Source organism: Typopeltis vanoorti, chromosome 21 (assembly GCF_054136105.1).
Source record: "Typopeltis vanoorti isolate ZY-2024b chromosome 21, IOZ_Tvanoo_1.0, whole genome shotgun sequence".
Taxonomy (NCBI): domain Eukaryota; kingdom Metazoa; phylum Arthropoda; class Arachnida; order Uropygi; family Thelyphonidae; genus Typopeltis; species Typopeltis vanoorti.
This window is the reverse complement of record NC_143569.1, coordinates 52037551-52056881: the sequence shown is the minus strand read 5'-3', so window position 1 is coordinate 52056881 and position 19331 is coordinate 52037551. Positions and strand designations below refer to the sequence as shown.

The window sequence follows — 19331 nt, the reverse complement described above, 5'->3', positions numbered from 1 at the left end:
TCCTAGCCGGGTAGACAGCTTTATTTTCCTGTGCAACCAATTTACAAAGTTCACGTTTGTCCATTAAAGCTAATCAGATGAGGGTCAACCCCCCAGATAACCGAATAACTTGTTTTCTGCTACACTAAGCAATTACCGTAGACAATATAAGAATTATATCTGATATCATCATTATCCAACGTCACGCACGCCAAAAACAATGGACGACATTTCATTTGAAGCTCGGCTACCATTGTTCAGTGCCGTTAATTACAGACGTGTCATTTTCACCTCTCGTACACAAGCCAACAACGATAATCGCTCATTGTTTCGGAGGGGGGAGGGGGGGAGGAACGAGCAACAACCCTATAACGGTGATTTCGGCCCAATAAATACAAAACGAACCATTTCGAAGACTTTGATTGATCACTGCTTGTTCGTAACGCCGCGATTAGTATCATTTGCCAACTCGAGGGGTGGATTAAATGGCACACCATCTCCGCTGTAGGAATCGGAACAGGTGGGCGCATGCGCAGTGTGCGTGCCGAAGCAATACGAAACCTTAACACGAAAAGGGATAACCTTTAATAACATACGCTGTCGGCACAATACATACGAAATGAGCCACGAATCTGCTCTAGCAACAAACACGCGCTGCATCACTTGACTGCGTGGCACACCCACGTTTCCTTAACAGTACAAAATGAGAAAACGATAGTGTCAATATCATATTAGACACGCAACAACTCACGTCACTTTATCTGTCCATACAGATGGGACATCGCAATTTATGGATGGACGAATTTTAATGAAATTTAGACGCGTCCTTATGAAAAGGAATTCAAATAAAATTATATTTATTTATTTAATTTAAAGTAAAAGTTGCGCAAGCAACAGCATTTTATTTGTTTATTTTTAATTGTAACTAAATTCAAGAGGTTAACCGAAATTCATTTTAAACATTTCAATTCCATATCTGGGAATGACCATCGAGCATTAATTTCTTAGTGCAGGATGAGTAAAGGTAAAGAATAAAAAGCGAACAGTCGAGAAAAATAAAACGTAATTTATTCAATTAAATGTCCCCAATACGATTAAAGGATAATAAGGTTACTTCATATTAAAATTAATTCATTTAAAAATCTTGCTGCAATCCGCATCAAACTTCAGCTTTACCAATTTCTCCCCTTTCTGGAATTTGCATAGTTGTTACCATACAAGTATGAATATATGAATGTACTTTTCTCATACACTATTTTGGGGTTATAAGACAGTGGATGAAATGGAAATCAACATAGTCTCCATGGCAACCACTGACTAAAAAAAAAAAAACTTGTTAAATCAGACATGCTGCATTTAAATGTATATTACATTTATACACTTAATCGTTATTTAAGACATTGCATTTCTTGTTTTAATAATATTCAAATTACTAACCATATCTGACAGTGTGATTTTTTTTTTACCAAGCATGCCGTTAAAACTATACACTGCTGGATCAGAAAATTAAGAAACCGTCCGTATCTTCAGAGTACTTCCACGTTCACAGTAAACCATACGGAAACTAGGCAATTGCTTGTCAGTCACGTGTTTCTGTTGAGGAGACAGCATGGAAGTCCCCTCTAACTCCAAGCACAAAATAATTGTGGTTTGTTTCTTTATTTTATCTTTATGGCCTATGTAGCTCAGTGGAAGTGACGCTTGCATCCAATGCGCTAAGCCGCCCAAAGATAGACTTAAGTTCAAGTCTAGTCACTGACTGGAGAAACTTTTTCTAAGCATTTCTTCGATAGGTTCCCGAGTTAGTCGATCTCTGGCACGGGCAAGCGGGTTTTTCGTCCTGTAAACTCAATAAAATCGACCGTAGTACCCACATTATTTCAAACAGTAACATATCTTGTTAGGTACCAAGAGATGGCAGGACTTGTTTGCACTCTTCATCGGTGGCTACCTATAGTTAGTGATAGACATGGGCCAGCTATCTCTGATTGGCTACCGGTGGATAATGAACTGCCCACTCAGTCTCCAAAAGGTAGATAGGGTTAAAAGAACTAGCCTATCCCGTATAAAGGGAATAAAAGGCGTTAGCTGATTTTTTATTTATTTTTAAGCCTGTGTAGCTCAGTAGAAGTGGCGTTTGCACTCTACAGCGCTTGACCGCACGAAGAAAGGATATGATGGTTCAAATCTAGTCGCCGACTAGAGGATATTTTTCTAAGCCTTTTTTTCGACCGGTTCCCGAGTTACTCGATCTCTGGCATGAGCTAGCGGGTTTTTTCTCCTGGAAACTCGAGTTTTCGTCCCGTAAACTCAAGAAAATCGACCATCGAACCCACACTGTTTTCAGACATTAAAAAAATATTGTGTTAGGGTTAGGACCACGAGATGGCGGCACTAGCTTGCCGCCTTCTTCACTGCGTACCGATGAATCAGCGATAGCCTTGGGCCAGCTATCTCACTGATTGGCTACCAGTGAAGATTGAACTGCCCACTCAGTCTCCAAAAGTTAGATAGGGTAAACGACCCCGCCTACTCCCTATACGGGAACAAATAGGCGTTAGCTGATTTTTTTTTAATTAATTTATCTTTATTTTAAATTGTTCATTAATATATTTTATTTTTTATTAATTTTCAAACTGTGCGTGTTAAATTTTTTTTTCAATATTTTTAATTAAAATTTCCAATCGCTGTTTTTCTGGGGGGGAATAAATGACCCCCATTACCCTTCCCCTAACATGAGTCCTCCTTGAGGTTTTAAATATGGCCACCACACACGAAAAATATTACAATTTCCAATGAGCCACACGAGATATAAAAATTGATTTTTTTAGTAACGACGTACAGTTAATGCCTAATAAAAAGGATGCAGAAAAATTGGGAAAAAGTATCCTCCCCCCCATTTTTGGAGTCACACACACACACACACACACACACACACACACACACTTGTAAACGTCATGAGTTCCAAGAACAAAAAAAAAAAAAAATCAATTTTTATTAAATTTCAGGGAGGACGCAAACCCTGATTTCTTTTAAAATGGATTGAGCTTTGCATTATGGCTTTTTTAGGGGGGGGGGGGGGCAAAGAAGACAAAATATTCGACTGCAGCAAAATTAGGAATGCAGAAGCATTTCTTGGTTTGGTCCTCGGAATCCCGCGGAGTAATCAAAGAACGGGGTGTGTTTGGGAACATGCAAATGAGGGGCGACGTGATGCCAACGAAAACAACGGCCCCCATTCTTAAATTCTCGCGTTGATTTTCAAAGAGCCGTTGCACGTAAAGTGCCTGAGATTTCGCGCTTGTACCCGCCATTTACATTAACACCCGCGAGCCTCGCAAACGACCCAGTGGCAAGACTGTAATAATCCCATTTGTTTGTCTTCCGAGAGAAATTACTGCCGGAGCCAGGCTTGGGTGACCCAAAACAAATTAACGACGGCGGGTAAAGATTACAGTCTCGGTGCAGACACTAATGAAATCACGTGACTTATGGACTTATTCCCGTCTGGGTCGGTAACACGGGCGAGAGACGTCGTCATCTAGCGACAACAAGGTAAATATTACGCGAGCGATTTAATTGCAACCTACTCCCTCCCGCTCTTCTCTCCTCCACCCCCCCCCCCCCCCCCCTCCGATATAGGAGTCATTATAAACAAGGAACACGGCGACGGGCAGTCTATTATTGAAGGAAGTACACAAATACCTTCGCTTATGCAGTTTTTATTCCCGCACGACGAAAATTAAGTTCATTTTATACGAATTGTCGTCCACGTAGAAGTGAGAAATGTATTTTTTTAAAATAGCTTTAAAGGTGAAGAAACAGAAGAATTAATCTAAAAAAAAATAAAAATGACGAAATTAGCGTGAAAAATTACGAGATTGAAATAAACAAAGAAAAAACTGACATGCACATTTCTGCGTGTCAATTTGCCACAGCGCTAAACATTATAGAACGATATCAACAATTAAACCAAAAGCGCGCGCTGTGGACTAATTGTTGAAACGAAACAAACACGCTTCTGCTGAACTTGATGAAAGTGACAAGCCAGCACGTGTTGTGTTATTAAGCAAAAATGACATTTTTAAGATAACTGAAATCAATGCCAATCACGTAACGATAAAATGGGACAAATTTACAATAATTATTTTAATAGAACGAAAGCGCCCTCCCGTGCCAAGAGGTGTAATTAATGAGAAATTCCATTTGTTTCTTCAGTATTAAAAATAAAGATCTTTATCACATAACCTAAGCATAAAAATGGTCATCCCATTTTATTCCACAATAATTACAGTTCTTCAGTAGAAGCAAAAAAATGCTTAGAAAGGGCGTGTGAGGAACAAATTACGAGAAAAAATGACGTGGCGACCATATTTTCCCTGCGAAGTCTTAATGGAAGATGCCATCGTAGACTCCCCCATCCGTATTATCAATCTCGGTACGTCCTATGTTTGTAACCGCTCGCTCGGGTCAAGATAGTGTGGCTCATCTCTAGTCGTTAAGCCGAAAGGCTCCGTCAACCCCTCCCTTATCCCCCCCCCCATGGAAGAAGCGTTCCCGTCGTCTTTCAACTGTAAATAGCGATACGGTAACTTGATACCAAAAGGCTGGTGATTGGTGTTGCCGACCGCGGAATGCTACGGGCGACTAAGGCGGGGAGGGGGGGGGGGAAGAATGAGAGAGAGAGAGAGATGAGGGAGGGGGGGGGAAGAAAAATTGGGAATCTAAGCTATCAAGAGCTGAACTCGCTGCAATGATCTTTACCGACGATGGCCTACTTCGGACAGCGAGCGCCACCTGGCGGGCGCATTAGCGAACTAACGGAACAACAGTTTAAATTGACCCGAAATTGAAAAAAAAAAAAAAAAAAGACGCCAACAGTGTCCTTCTTTATTCTTTAATAGAGTCACGTAGCCGCTATCAAATGCCTTCAGTCCAATAGGAAAATCACGTGCAGAGGATGGCAAACTTATTTGGGAAAGAGGAAATGGAATCTAGCAAAATTTCATTGATCGAGTACACACTTCAGAACAATCATGCGATCATCTAAGAAAGTAGTACGTCTTCTCCACCTGCGGGCTTTTTTTTTTTTTATTCCCTCCCATCCCCACCCCAAGAACAACCCACCCGTCAGACTTGCTCCCAATAATCTCGAAGACAGGGGGTGTGGTCACAATTACGTCGTTATCAGTAGAGGAAGTGTTTTTGATGGGAACTGCAATTGTGGACGACCCCCCTTATTATCTGCCACCCACGGAAGCACCTGATCCCGGATACGGGCCAATGAGGAGTCCGTTATGCAACGTATGGTATGACATGAGAACACCCAAAAAATTAGTTGTTGTTTTTTTTCCTTTGAGAATATTAAACAAACCTCAAAACGCATGTAATTCACAAATAAACGTATCGATCTTCAATAGAGTCCGTCAAGTGTCGGACAAACGCTGGCGCCGTTTGGACTAGAGGGCTTTTCAATGGCAAACGATACAGTAGAAACATTAAGACATGAATCGATTGACGAAAGAGGTGCCCAAGAAGGGTCGCATTCCTTTTTAGAGGCCACTTCAAAAAAGAGTTGGATGCGTTTTAGCCCGTCTCCCTAGAGGGCAGCACTGGACTTCGCATGTCGTCGATTACAAAGATGGAATGCAACCAGGAAATCAAAATGACTTTTACATCTAACCTCTTCGAACAAAGGATTAAATCAACTTTTCAATCAGGATCGAAAAATCGCTCACCTTTCAGCAAATACTTCATCTCCTTCTCGGCGTGGCACGTGGTGAAAGACTTGACAATATCCAGAGCCGTCTGGTCGTAAGAATTGGGCTTGTTTACGTCAATCCCGCTCTGAAACGAAACAATAAATATTCGATCCCCTAAAGTAACACTTCTTTTTAATTGTTGAAATCACGTTTAAAACCAATCCATCTATAAACGGCTAGCACATATACATTCATAAAAAAACAAGAATATTTCAAAAATCATAATATTATGGAGAAGTAACATAAAATGCTATTGAGTACGCCATAATTAAGCAACAAGTTTGCATTATCTGCCATTGTATTAAGCAAATAACTATAAATACACATCGGGAAATCAAACTGTCGGTTGCATAATTGAAATACCAGGAATTGAAAGCACTTATGAGTAAAATATGAAGTCCGTCCAATAGATGATGACAGACATCGTTCGTGTGGCTTCCTTTCTTGCGGCCAAGACTGCGTTATGCAGAACAGCACAGACTCTATCTTACTGTTCCACGACTTTTCTTTTAGTGTGAGAAGATGTTTATGCAGTATTCTTGTTCAATGTAGGTGGTGCAAGATACTGTACGAAATACGAAAGGGTTATCAATAATCATATTTGTTGATTTGAATGACTAGTGGTGTTCGGAGCGGTTGTAGTTCTTGGTCAACCAGTCCACGCATCATAAACTTTCCCCTCCGCCCCCCCATACAGGGAAATAGCTTGCTCTGGCTAGGTCCGATGCCCAAAATGAACAAAGACCAATCACAGACGATATTAAGCCAAAGAAAGTTGCATAACAGCTCAACATCTTAAGATAGCGTACGCACAAGTTCGTGATCATCTTGTGGATGATCATCCTCATCTACTCTGCACTGAGTGACTTCGTCCTCCTATAGACCGTTAATGTCCGATGTTCAGAATGAGATAAAACACCATCTTGGGCAGCTGTGTGACGTGTCAAATGATGACGTAATGACTAACCCATTCCTGTGGCCATGCAAGCCCACAAAAGACATTATTCCTACCCTATTTTCGCATTAATCGTCACAATCTTGAAATTAAACCGATCGTTACATATTTAAGCAACGATACAATAACATTTTGTGCGCATCTTTTACACGGTCTTTATCCTATCAACCGCAATGACACTGTTTCAATAAATAAAATAAAAAAAAACAAGACTTTCTTCCTACACCGAATTATTTATATCATCAGCATCACTTTATGAAATTCTATGCCGAAGTTCAGTGGGAAGATTATGCATATCCATTAGGAAGTATAGTATCATTTTTTTTTCTTAATCAGTAATCTATATATTATTTTTCTTAATTATGTACTCACCGAAAGTTGTAAACCTGTAAATGGAATTAGTGATCTATCATATTGCATCTCTTAATTCTTTATTGTTGGTTTCAGGTAAATTTTATTTAAAGAAATTCTGAAAACTACAAGAACGTCTGTAATTAAACAAAGCTGAATACGATTGGAGTAATCGTTTATTGGAGCTCATGACGTCACTGTGATGAGTTTTAGTCACGTGTTTGCACATGCGCAGAAGTGACATAAGATTCTCTCGTCGGGGGAATCCGACATTTTCGACTAAACTGCAAAAGGAAAGGATGATGAGGGGAAGGGGGGGGGTTAACAATTGTGGCACGTGGGAGAGAGATGTCTTTTCCTTGCTCGATGCCCTTCATGCATCGCTACCTACTGGGATAGTCCCCGCTGTGCCGGCTTCTCGAGCACTTCCATCGAAATTAGGTCCGAGAAAGTCACTCAAGCAATCTTCACTTAATCTTGGCTCTGGTCTGCTTGCGACGGAAGGAACATGATGGAGTGCTACTGGTCCAAACAGCACGAAAAATCACTAATCCGTTAAATAGTTCAGGTTTTTTTCCCCGGTTTTCAACCTTCATCTGGCATACAGTACACGTCACACAAACGCAGCTTCTAAACACGCTTCATTTACCCACTTAATGGCTACGGCTAAAAAAATAGCAGTGGGTGATCACACGTTCCCACTCCCAGTAGACTTGAGGTTCATAAAGTTGAAGGAAAAAGACGTGATTTCTACGAGAAAAAAAAAGCAAACACACGATCAAAATAACAAAATTAATTGATCAACAAAAAGGCGATCGTACCGCCATCTATCGGACGTCTTGAACATTACTGTTTTCATAAAATGTAGTGCTAGCAACAGTATTTTTAATTTTTTTGGGGGGGGGGGGGGGGTAAAGGGGAGGAGAAAAGATAATACTATCTTTCGTTTGTCGAATCAAAAGACTTTTAAATTAAATTTCTCTTTTTTATTTTTTATTTTTTTTAAGTTGGAAATGTTCGTACGCGGAAGGTTGTCAGACGGTATTCGAAACGTCTGGACGATAGAATTTCTCCCAAAAGCCGTCTTTGCGACCCCCCCCCCCCAATAAAAGAGCGTATAATGAATACGTATTGCTCGTAGCACGCACAATTAAATAGCATGTTTCGACACAGCCAATTATAATTAGTTCTGCGCTAGTGGGGCGGGTAACGGCGATGTTCACCACAGAGCAAAAGGAGCGACACCGTGCCATAAATCATTGGGGCACATGTGCGGCCCCAAAGTAGAAATCTCTGGCGACACACACACACGAGCTAAACACCTTACTATAATCAGATCAACGTTAAAAGGGGGGGGGGGGAGAGGAGGGACGGATTGTAACTCAGCTAAGCCTAGAGCTTAATTGGCGATAAGTGACAGCAGCTACTTGTGCATTATTTCCACGTGACGTTAAATGTGTGGCGTTTCTGCAATGGCGCATGCTAGGCCTTTAATCAATGTTGACAGCAGACAATGCTTTATCAGGGAAAGGGCACAAAACTTACGCCGACCTAACAATACGTTTTCCCCCCCCCCCCCCTCCTCGCTATTGTGAAAGTTGGTTGTTGCAAGCGACATGCAAACACAGTAAAAGAAAATCATTGGTCGAAAATTTTTAAGTCGCATTTCATTCGCTAGAAGGTTTCCCATGGTAACGGAAGAACTCCAAAAAGGAGAAATGGACAATTCGTCGAGAGCCTCGTTTCTATAAACAATTCGTTGCTGCGAATGGAGCAAACAAAATGGTTACAACAATGAACAATCATTCGATTTCGACAGTTGCGCCCTCTCTTGGCTATTAAGAGAAACACGTGCACCATAATGTTGAAACCACGTGCTTATAGCAAAAATAATATGCGGTAAAAAAACTTTTTTTTTTATTAAGAAAATATTTGTTATTGAACTTTTTAAATGGGAAAAATTAGCGGTAGCCATATGTGACCTGAAATACTTAAAGCCCGTTTTTTGAAGTATTAAAAACAGTATAGAATCACTTATTCATTTTGTCCCTCCGTACACAATAATTCTACTCTGACTGGACAGATTTTAATGAAATTTGGAATCTTTGGATTTCTTGAGTAATCTTTTTTTTTTTCCCCGTTTAAATTGGATCATTTCTTTTGAAAAATGAATCGAAACCAGACTAAATGACAGCTTATAAATTATAATGTCGACAGTCAAGAAGACAAAACTGGCTTTGGATTTAATTGCTGACAGAATTGACAGAATATTAATGTAAAATACTTTTTTTCGGACTGTTAACCGATCCCATTTTTTTTATTTTAAAAAAGTCACTTTTTTTTTTAGTATGCCTCGATATAGTTGCAAGCCGGCGATGTGAAGTAAATACAGTTACAAGGAGAGTTAGCATAAAAGGGTACTAACTCTTCAAAACTGTAATTTTTAAATGTCTAATACAAAAAATTAGGTATTAATTTTACACAACCATTTAGTTTTAAATTTATAACCTTTTAAAATTATAAAAATAAATAATAAAAAATAAAATCACAAATTTTATTGAACGTTACCTAACTAACATGTAATTAGCATTTACAAAGAAAAAGGAATGAATTATAAAAAAAAATATGGACCAAAATTTTGTTCTTTCAAATAGGATATATTCTGTTCTCAAAAATACCTTAATAATAATAATAATAAATGATAAATAATAAAAATCCTACAATTTTGGTGCGCACAACGCGCTAAAATTCCATTTCGTTCTTAAAAAAGTTTCCGTATGTAACATAAAAAATGATATGGAAATAGTAAAAAAAGCATTTGTCGCTCTTAAAATGACTCCGGTTCTTTTTGCGTCCACCAGGTGGAGGACCTAACAGAGTCAGGTTCGCCACCTGGTGGACGCAAGAAGAACTTCCCACTGCTTTCATTGAAACAAGCAGTAAAACACATTAGCTAGATTACTTAATTTTCTTTTCTTACCTCAATGAGCATCCTAACCACATCCAACTTGCCGTGCATCGCTGCCTCATGCAACGCCGTACCCCTTAAAGTGGATCGATTAATGTCTATTCCTGATCTTAACAGCAACCTGAAATAATAGAAGTCTTAAATAACTTTCACCTTTCCCCATACATAATATTTAATGTGATTTGCTGTTTAAAAAATATTTCCATCATAAAGCCTTTTTATATGAAATAAATAAGTCTTAAGCAAAAGTAACTGAAAAGTAATGATGGCTTGTGCTGCCATCTGTGGCCAAAAATTATAAGCGCTATTGTTTTAAAAGATTATTCACTGGAGTATCAAAAAGGCACGTTGATTAAGAACTTAACTGATTCTCAATTGACTTGTGAACAAAGATAATATCAGAAAAATGACGATAGTCATTGAAAATTAATTGAAAATGTAGAAACTACTTTGAGAGAAATATTTTTTGGTGAAACAGAGAATAAACTCACTGCACGTCAAATTCGCGATGATTTAACTTTATTGCTGTTATTTAAATTTATATTATTTAATTATGTTTTTGTAATTTTTAAACGTCGATATTTTACATGATTTCACAATGCGGGCAATAATAGTTCGTATTACTGACACCAGATGGTGCATACAAGGCGAGAACCATTTGTAATTACCGAACAGAAAGCAAAATTTTAAGATAATATAAAAATAATTAAAATGAAATGCCGTAACCTTTATTTAAACTGTCAGAAGGAATAAAAATATTTTAATTACAGACGTGCACGATAACCTAATGTCAGTATCATTTTTCCCTTCGCCGACAATTTTACAGTAAATTGAAATCTACAGTTAAAAACTAGAAAATAAGAAAATTATTTTTAAAAATATATATTTTTTTTTTTTAAAAAAAATTTCTTATTAAGATTAATATATATTTTTTCATTTAGGATAAATATTCTGAAATGTTCGTGCGCAATTCAAAAACCAGATGGCAGCACTAACTACTACATGAATAGTTTCAATAAGCACAAGGATTTAACATATCAGTATTACCTGATGACATCCACATGCCCATTTCGAGCTGCCAAATGAAGGCAGGTAGTGCGATCATTGTCAGCAACATCCTGAGGATTTTCTTCCAGTAGAGGGCGACACCTATTGCTTTGTAAGATTAGCTCCACTACCTGAAAAGCAAAGACTGTACGTGAATTTCGAATTATCAAAATTTCTTACTAAAAAAAAAAAAAAAAAAATCACTTAAAAATAATTTCATTAGTACCATATTCTGTCGGTAGATTGCAGCACCAAACTTGTTTGAGCAGTCGGAATTGTATAAATAGACGTTTCATTTTTCTACGAACTTCCGATTTCATCGTAGTCTTTTGTGTCACTGATCAATGGCCCTGAATGCATTTGGTTTAAGCAGAAATCAAGACGTTTGACATATGAACGGTTGACAGGGAACACAAGCAAGGCTGAACGAATAAAGCACAGTAGGACGTAGATATATATATATATAAAAAATTCACATTCCACAACAGTGCTTAGAGAAGGAGGGGGGGGCGGGGGGATTCGTAACATCTAATATAAAAAGGGTAGTATCTCCCTGAACGTTAATTACACCTCCGGGAAAGATTTATATCCTCTAACAGAACCAGGTGCACGAAGAAGGCATTAAGTCTCAAACATGACCATCAATCAGACCCCTTGTGACATCTATGCTCAAATTATAAACGGCAATGTTTGCATAATAAACTCCCACTTCCTGCAGCAGCATAGAAACGAACAATTTGGTGACAAAAGACCATCGCCGTCAACAACAGTGGAATTTCTCTGCACAGCGCATGCGTCAATAGCTCTTTGTTAAAACGTATTGAAGGAATGTAAAAGATTTTGTCTCTCTTTAGCTGTAAATTCCCATTCGTTTCAATTTCCTTCCGGTTTTTATTAACTGCGCCTTTAATGTGTACTGGCCATAAAGGCAGTTTATCTTAATCTCCAACACTTCGCTAGATATCACCTGACTACCAAACAGATCGATGTTTAACAAAGGCTTAATGATAAATCTATTTCGATGCAATTAATTCACCCTCCCCCCCCCCCTTGTCAGCATCAATTACCCTACAAACAACGAAAATGTCAGAATACGAAACTAACGCTACAAGTTTTAGACCCCAAACGTGTACCAAGTTGCACTAATTAACACATTAATAGCAGAAGCTGAACACAAAAGTAGCTCCGAATGTTTTATGCAAGTAATTAACATGAACTTAATATACGTTTCGACAATCACTGGAACATTCTTATGCCTGTCAGTATTTAATATTAATCATTAGCATAAGATTCTAATACGTTTCCTGTATATGATCCACTTGTCATCGGGATTTAAGTCAGTATCATAAAAGCGTAAGGTGTCGAGTCCGGTAAGCAACATTATAAATGGCATAATGAGATTGAAAAGTATAGGTTAGTAGACTGCGACGGATCAGACTCTTGTCACTGAAAAAGAAACATTTAAAAAAAAATTAAATATAAAAAGAAACGTTTGGTTTGTAGCTTGACAGATTTTGGTGAAATTTGGAATTTCAAATTTCTTGATAAAAATTTGATAATAACGCAATTTTCCTTTTAATTTTACAAAACAAAATATCCTCTGGTTTTCCCTTTCAGTCGTTTTTTTTTTTTTTTTTTTGAAAAAAAAAATAATAATAATAAAACCTTCGTACGAGACCGGCTAACTCGCCTTTCGTCGAAAGAGACCAGCGATGGGAATCGAACCCAGTTCTTTCCGACCAACGGGCGTTTATACCGGCAGGGCTACGGAAGCTCTAACATAATATCAATAATGCTATTTAAGAATACGGATTTTTTTATGATTATCTCAAGTTATTTGCCTGTTTATAGATAATAATGTAACGCAAGATTAATGCGAATGAAATGGTAATAAATAAATAAATAAAAAACTTGCTTGAAGTCCCAAATTGACTTGGCCTTGTGCTGATATGTATCGGGAAAAAAATGGCTTTTTTTTTTTAAGCCGTTTTCTTGATTGGAAGAACATATGACCAAGAAACAAAAACTGATCTCTCTATCTTGTTGTGATTCAGATGCAAGTGTTTAAACTTCTCTATGTGATTAAAAAAAAAAAAAAAAAAAAAAAAAAACGTGAAAATACCGTGGCGCCATCTACCGACCAAGCAACGAACCACCGCTTCATTATAGAGGTGATAAACAAGGATGAATAGGGCCTCCTAGTCCTAAACAAGATTCAATACAGACTCGCCATTCTTGCTCTGCGCTCATTTTCACCTATAAGAGTTACGGAGGAAGTTTTTGGACATCTACACTTAACATATATATTGAAGCAGGTTAAAGCAATTATCCAAGCTGATCTGCGGATAGAGGAAGCATTCGCGATAACACAAATAACCTTGACCTTTTCTTCGAGCAATTCGCAGTCTTAATTTTTTTTTTTTTTTTGCCAAATTTCTGGTCCAAGAAATACAGCCAATAATATTCGTTCTATTGATTTGCTGTCGGGTCGAAGTCAACTTTATTAATGCTCCAATCAAGAATTCTCTGTTGTCAAGTTAATAACGAACGCATCACACGTTCTGTAATTCATTTTGAAAGCTCCTGCAAACCTCCCATGGTTTTGAGAGTTTATAAAACATCACTTGCAAGCGCTGAAATAAGATTGATGAGCTCACAGCTACATGCTGGTCACAAGAGCCATTTATTACAGTCTAGTTTACGCTTCCTGAAAAGGCACAGTTAGGTAATTATGATATAAATCAAATACTTTCATTACGATTCCTAATAACGTCACTAACTTTATCCAAAAAAAAAAAAAATTATCGTTGTAGCATCTCCCTAATTTATCTCCCGTACTTAGAGAATGTTGCCCGTGTTCGTCGCTAGATGGCGCCTCTCTCCGTTCAATCTTAGACGTAACCATAAGAGAAGGGAGTATGAGCACCACTGGCAAGGCAATGAATTAGAAAATGACATTACTGTTACCAAGCAACAAATCAGTTGAGATTCTAATTCTACTTTTCGCCTACCTGGTATCTTCCAAATTCGCAAGCAACATCAAAAGCCGTCTTGTGATCTTTGTTCCTAATGGCTGGATTGGCATGATAATGAAGGAGGTGCTTACTCTAGAGGAGGGGAAAAAAAATAGTCAACAACAACAACATTGTGTGGACAGAAATAAAGAAGCAAGGGAGGGCCTTATAAACACTTACCACTTCAAGATTCCCATGTTGACATGCTAAATGAAGAGGAGTTTCGCCTTTATTGGCAGTATCATTAACAGACGCGTTGTATTGCAACAACAGGGCCACAGGTTCTGGCTTCCCTTGCCAGGAGGCATAATGTAACGGACGCATACCTAAAAAAAAAAAAAAAGATAAAATTGACTAAGGAAACAAATATGGAATCTTAAATATAAATATCCGATCATTACACATATCACCGATAGATGGCGCTGAATCCAACCGCACATTCGGTAAAAAAAAAAAAAAATTAAACTGACCAACGAAACAAATATATCTAAACACAATTATCTGATCATCACATATATCACCGATAGATGGCGCTGAATGCAAACCATATTTGAAGTAACTGACTAAAATAAATAATAACAAAATTGACGAAGAAACAAATCTGGAATGTGAAATATAACTACCCAATCATTACGCATACTGCCGACAGATGACGCTGAATGTAATCATACTTTCGGTAACCAAAATAATAATAATAATAAAACTGACCAAGAAAACAAATATGGCATCTAAAATATAATTATACGATCATTACACATACCGCCGATAGATGGCGCTGAATACAAAAGCATTTCCGGTTTGCCGAGGTTTCAAAAAACAAAAATGGAATCTGGCCGCTTATCTTTATGATTACTTAACCGGTTTTCTAAGAGTCTGAGAGCTTGCCACGGTTTCGTGGCTTGGAGGGGGGGGATAAGAAATCTTCCCCTCTAAGCCACCCCTTTCCTCCGATCGTGTTAACAACCGCTTCCTAATTAGTTCTTGTTAGTGAGAGGAATTCAGGTCAGTGACTCGTCGATGTTCTGCCACCCTGATTGTGTCTTTCATTCAGGTCCCTAAATGAGAATATTAGCACATCAAGTAAACCTTCTTTGACACATCGGAAGTCACGAGGGGTTGAAATGCGAACACACGCGACGAGTGTGTTCGCATCGGGCCATAGAAGAATGATCTGGACCGAATTTTGGTTGGCACGTGTCCAGATGATGGACACGTGCCACCTTTGAATAAACCAATTCAAATGATTGGTTTATTCAAAGCTAAATCCCTATATGCCGTTCCCCACTAGTGCGTTTTCAAATCCAACATTTCTTGACCTCTAATAGCAAATGCTTGTTTGATTCGTCAACGTAAGAGTTTCTATGATTACATACGAACTCTGGATCCTGAATAACAGCGCACACAAGAACTACTAGAACATGCAAACGATCACAAATAGATTAGTGGATTGGACTAAACAGTTGCACAAAATGGACTCAATGTTAAAAATAATAATAATAAAATAAAGTAAATATTAAAAAAATTAACAAATCATTACAAAGAAAGGAAAATAAAAAAAAAACGCGACATGTAGCACCATCTATTGGTAAAACATGAAATTAAGTTCGCGAAGAGGGAAGAAAAACTCGTGTTTCCTGTAGATAAAATCCCTCCACTTCCGTGTGAGATCACGGAAGTGGAGGGATTTTATTGACAAAATTGACAAAGATTGACAAAGCTTCCTCACGTCATAGACGAGGGTCGAACCCGTGTATTTCCAACCAAAGGTCTCGTTTATACCAACTGAGCTAAGGAGACTAATTGTGTGATTACATGGAGAATTTAAAAATGAGTGGCACCATCTACTGGCAAACTAGGAAACTACAATTAATGTTTGGTTCATATATGAATACAAAAGTGTCAATCGCCATCTATAATTAACACGCGGAGAGCCATCATGCATTTTGGCTATTTAAATGAGGGAAGGTAGACAAATAAGTAAAAAAAAAAATAATAAAAAATCATAAATAACCAGGGGTTGTCCAGAATTAGTGGATGGTGGGGTTAAGTTTCTGTACAATTTCCGTTTCCCTGAATGGAACAAATAAGTTACCATTCTCATTCTATCTATTATACTCAAGACTTGGAAATAGAAGAAGCATTCTCGTAATCCAAGTCTTTTTTATCTTAAAAAAAAAAAAATCAAACGGCCAACATACAAGTAAACACGCAAGAGGGGATCAGTGGATAGTGAGGGGAGGAGGATTTCAGTGGGAGATTATAGAGTACGGCGTTGCTAAAATAGCAGCCTATCCCCGCGAACTACCATCAAGAGAAGCACATTCCTAAGTCCACTGAGACCATCTCTTTTAGTACCTCACTAGCATACTTTATACCTGGCATAGTACGTGTTAAAAGAGAACTTACTCGCAGGGTTATGACGCCATCTCGCGCGTTAAATTGCTACTAAAAAGTAGCCAACAAGCAAGGAGATAGGATGAAAACAGTGGCCATCCACTAAATTATACTTACCCCCCCCCCTTTTTTTTTACCGCCAAGTGCAGTCGTATGAAGTAAATTGCTTTCTACGACCATATATCAGGACAGTCGTACACCCCCTCCTCGACTGTAGGCGGGGTGGGGGGAAGGAGATACCAAAGAAATTTAAACGCCTTGTCTAGCGCCCACATCACAAGAAAATGTCCAATTTCACAGTTCTACAACGATCGATGGGCACACGCATAGAAAGAATCTACCAATCATACATTATTCAACTTTTATCCCTCCACTAACTCCCTCTCCACTCGTCTATAACACGTCGTAAAAGCTGCACTCCCCCCCGACAATCCCCCCCAGAAGTTAGTTGTTAGTATACAATCTATCACACTTTAGCAAGACTCACCTTTATTATCTTTGATATCCACCTGGGCACCACTATCGAGCAATATCTGCATAACAGGAACGCTGCACATGAGGGCAGCTTGATGAAGCCCGGATATGCTGAAAAAAAGACAAATTATTTTTTAAGGATTACGAACAAATGAATAACAGTCTCAAATCGACACAATAATATGAAGATGATACACAAAGATCTATTATAAATCTATTATAACAACATTTACTGTTTTAAATAGACTGCTCAATTGTTAGAAAACTACACTACAACTAATTTAATTGTTGGGAGGAAAAAACTACTCAGTTTGTTAAGAATCCGTTTAAATTATAAGAAAGCGAACTCTTTTCAACTAATCTCTATTCTCTAAATAAACTGGACTGTTAGAAATCGACTTTTTGATATTCAATTGTTAGAAATCTACAGTTTAATTCAATTGTTGGGAAGAAATTTACCATCAAAACAATTGTTAAAAATCTATTTCTGATACATTGTTAGCAATTAGCAATTCGCTTTAATTGTTGGAAAGAAATCCACAGTTTAGTTCAATTGTTGGGAAGAAATTTACCATCAAAACAATTGTTAAAAATCTATTTTTGATTCAATTGTTAGAAATTAGCAATTCGCTTTCATTGTTGGAAAGAAATCTACAACTTCATTCAATTGTTAATAATGTATTTCTTGAACTCAATTGTTAATCTACACTCCTACTCAACGGATCATAAAAATGCTCAACACTTATTAATATCGCTTTGCCAATGTTTTGCGCACGGATAAAATATAATCATTACACCTGGACAGATTTTGATGAAATTTCGTATGTACGATAATCATGTAACAATAATGTCATATTTCAATTCTGATTTAACTGAGAAACCTTTCTTTATCTGAATACAGGAAAGCACATTACTGTGTTATACAAAAAACAATGCTTGTGAAGCTATGGATACAGTCTCCATGGCAACAGTTAACTGTTGCCACGAAGATTGTTTACGAAATATGAAAACAGGAGATATTGGTAACCTGAATTACAATATTCAAAAGGTAGGCTACATCTGTAAAGTTGATTACGTTGCTGGGTTCCTATGACGTCATCAACATTAAATAGGTTGAGTTTGTATAAAATATGTATTATTCTTTGTATTTATTTATTTATTTATTTCGCAGTAGGGTTGTCGATGACTAATAAAATTTAAATATTTGAATATTAGTAGCCACGCTTCTGCTGGCGAATCTCGTTTACTTTTTCTTCTCCATATTTTTGAGATTTAACATGAAATAGTTAACTCAAAATTCAGCGATTTACAGTGCCATCTACTGGCAGCTTTGCTGCCAATGCGTAGAAATATATATTACACCATACGTACTAAATACCAACGTAATCTCGTGCAGAATAATTTCTATGGTGAAAAGAAAATCCACTCCTTTACTGGCTGTATTTTACAACCTATAATTTGGCAATGCTTCGAATCATAACTTCATTTAAATACTTGAAATAAATTAAACAAAACCAAAACTGAAATATCTCGATAAATTTCACTCAATCTCATAGTACCAAATTTCTGCAAAATCGGTCCATCTAGAATATAAACTCCATTCTACTGGTATAAAGAAAAAAAAAAAAAAAAAAAAAAAAAAAACCGTGACAGCTGCTTTATCATGCCTTATTTTAATAACCTACGTCATATATAAATGACACCGTCAATGGAGAACATAAAACAAAAAACTCCATAAAATCAACTTGATGGTACATCCCTTCCTTTGGTTGAACTCCACAAATAACACGTGCCGTCTCCTCCCATCGTCCCCTAGATGGTGATTCCGACATTCCACTTCATTTTGTTAGGTTTTTTCTTTCTTTTTTTAATATTCTATCTCGAGCGTCGTGAGTGCACCAGCGCTAAATTACTGAATAAAGCTATCTTTCAAACTTATCTTCGGCTTTATTAAGTAAGCCAAACGTTGTTGTGTTTATTATTATTGCGAATGACGGCGAAGATGAAAACAACCCCGCAGTTCAGTAAAAGAAAACCACAAAAAAAAAAAAAAAAAAAAAAAAAAAAAAACCGGTAATAACTCACCTTCTACGCCTATTTTCATTAAATCGCATTTGGGGGAACGTTATGAATGGGAAAAAAAAAAATTATTTTTGAACGTAAATTTTATGTTTTGCTTATCCAATAAAGAAACTTTTAGGGTTCAAAACAAAATCTTATATACACCCTCGCTTCAACCCATTTTTTATTAGAATAACATTAAAAGAGTATTTAATTTAGAACCGCGGTGGGGGGAAAACGTCAAATATGTAGTTTGAACGATCGTCCGCTAGGTGGCGCTTCGCGACGAACACTAGTTTACAAACTCTCGCATGTAATCGATTAAC

The 19331-nt window shown here is 37.5% G+C and overlaps 1 protein-coding gene across 2 annotated transcripts in view; it reads right to left on the bottom strand.

Moving 5' to 3' along the window:
- Positions 1-19331, bottom strand: part of LOC150094852 (caskin-2-like) — a 378559-nt gene that overhangs the window by 216093 nt on the left and 143135 nt on the right. For both annotated transcript variants that reach the window (XM_090411520.1, XM_090411521.1), the window contains 6 exons: positions 16958-17055; positions 14257-14402; positions 14074-14169; positions 11063-11193; positions 10028-10136; positions 5718-5826 (listed from right to left, as the gene is read on the bottom strand). In XM_090411520.1, the coding sequence (XP_090267646.1) occupies positions 5718-5826; positions 10028-10136; positions 11063-11193; positions 14074-14169; positions 14257-14402; positions 16958-17055 (689 nt within the window). The remainder of the gene's footprint in view (positions 1-5717; positions 5827-10027; positions 10137-11062; positions 11194-14073; positions 14170-14256; positions 14403-16957; positions 17056-19331) is intronic.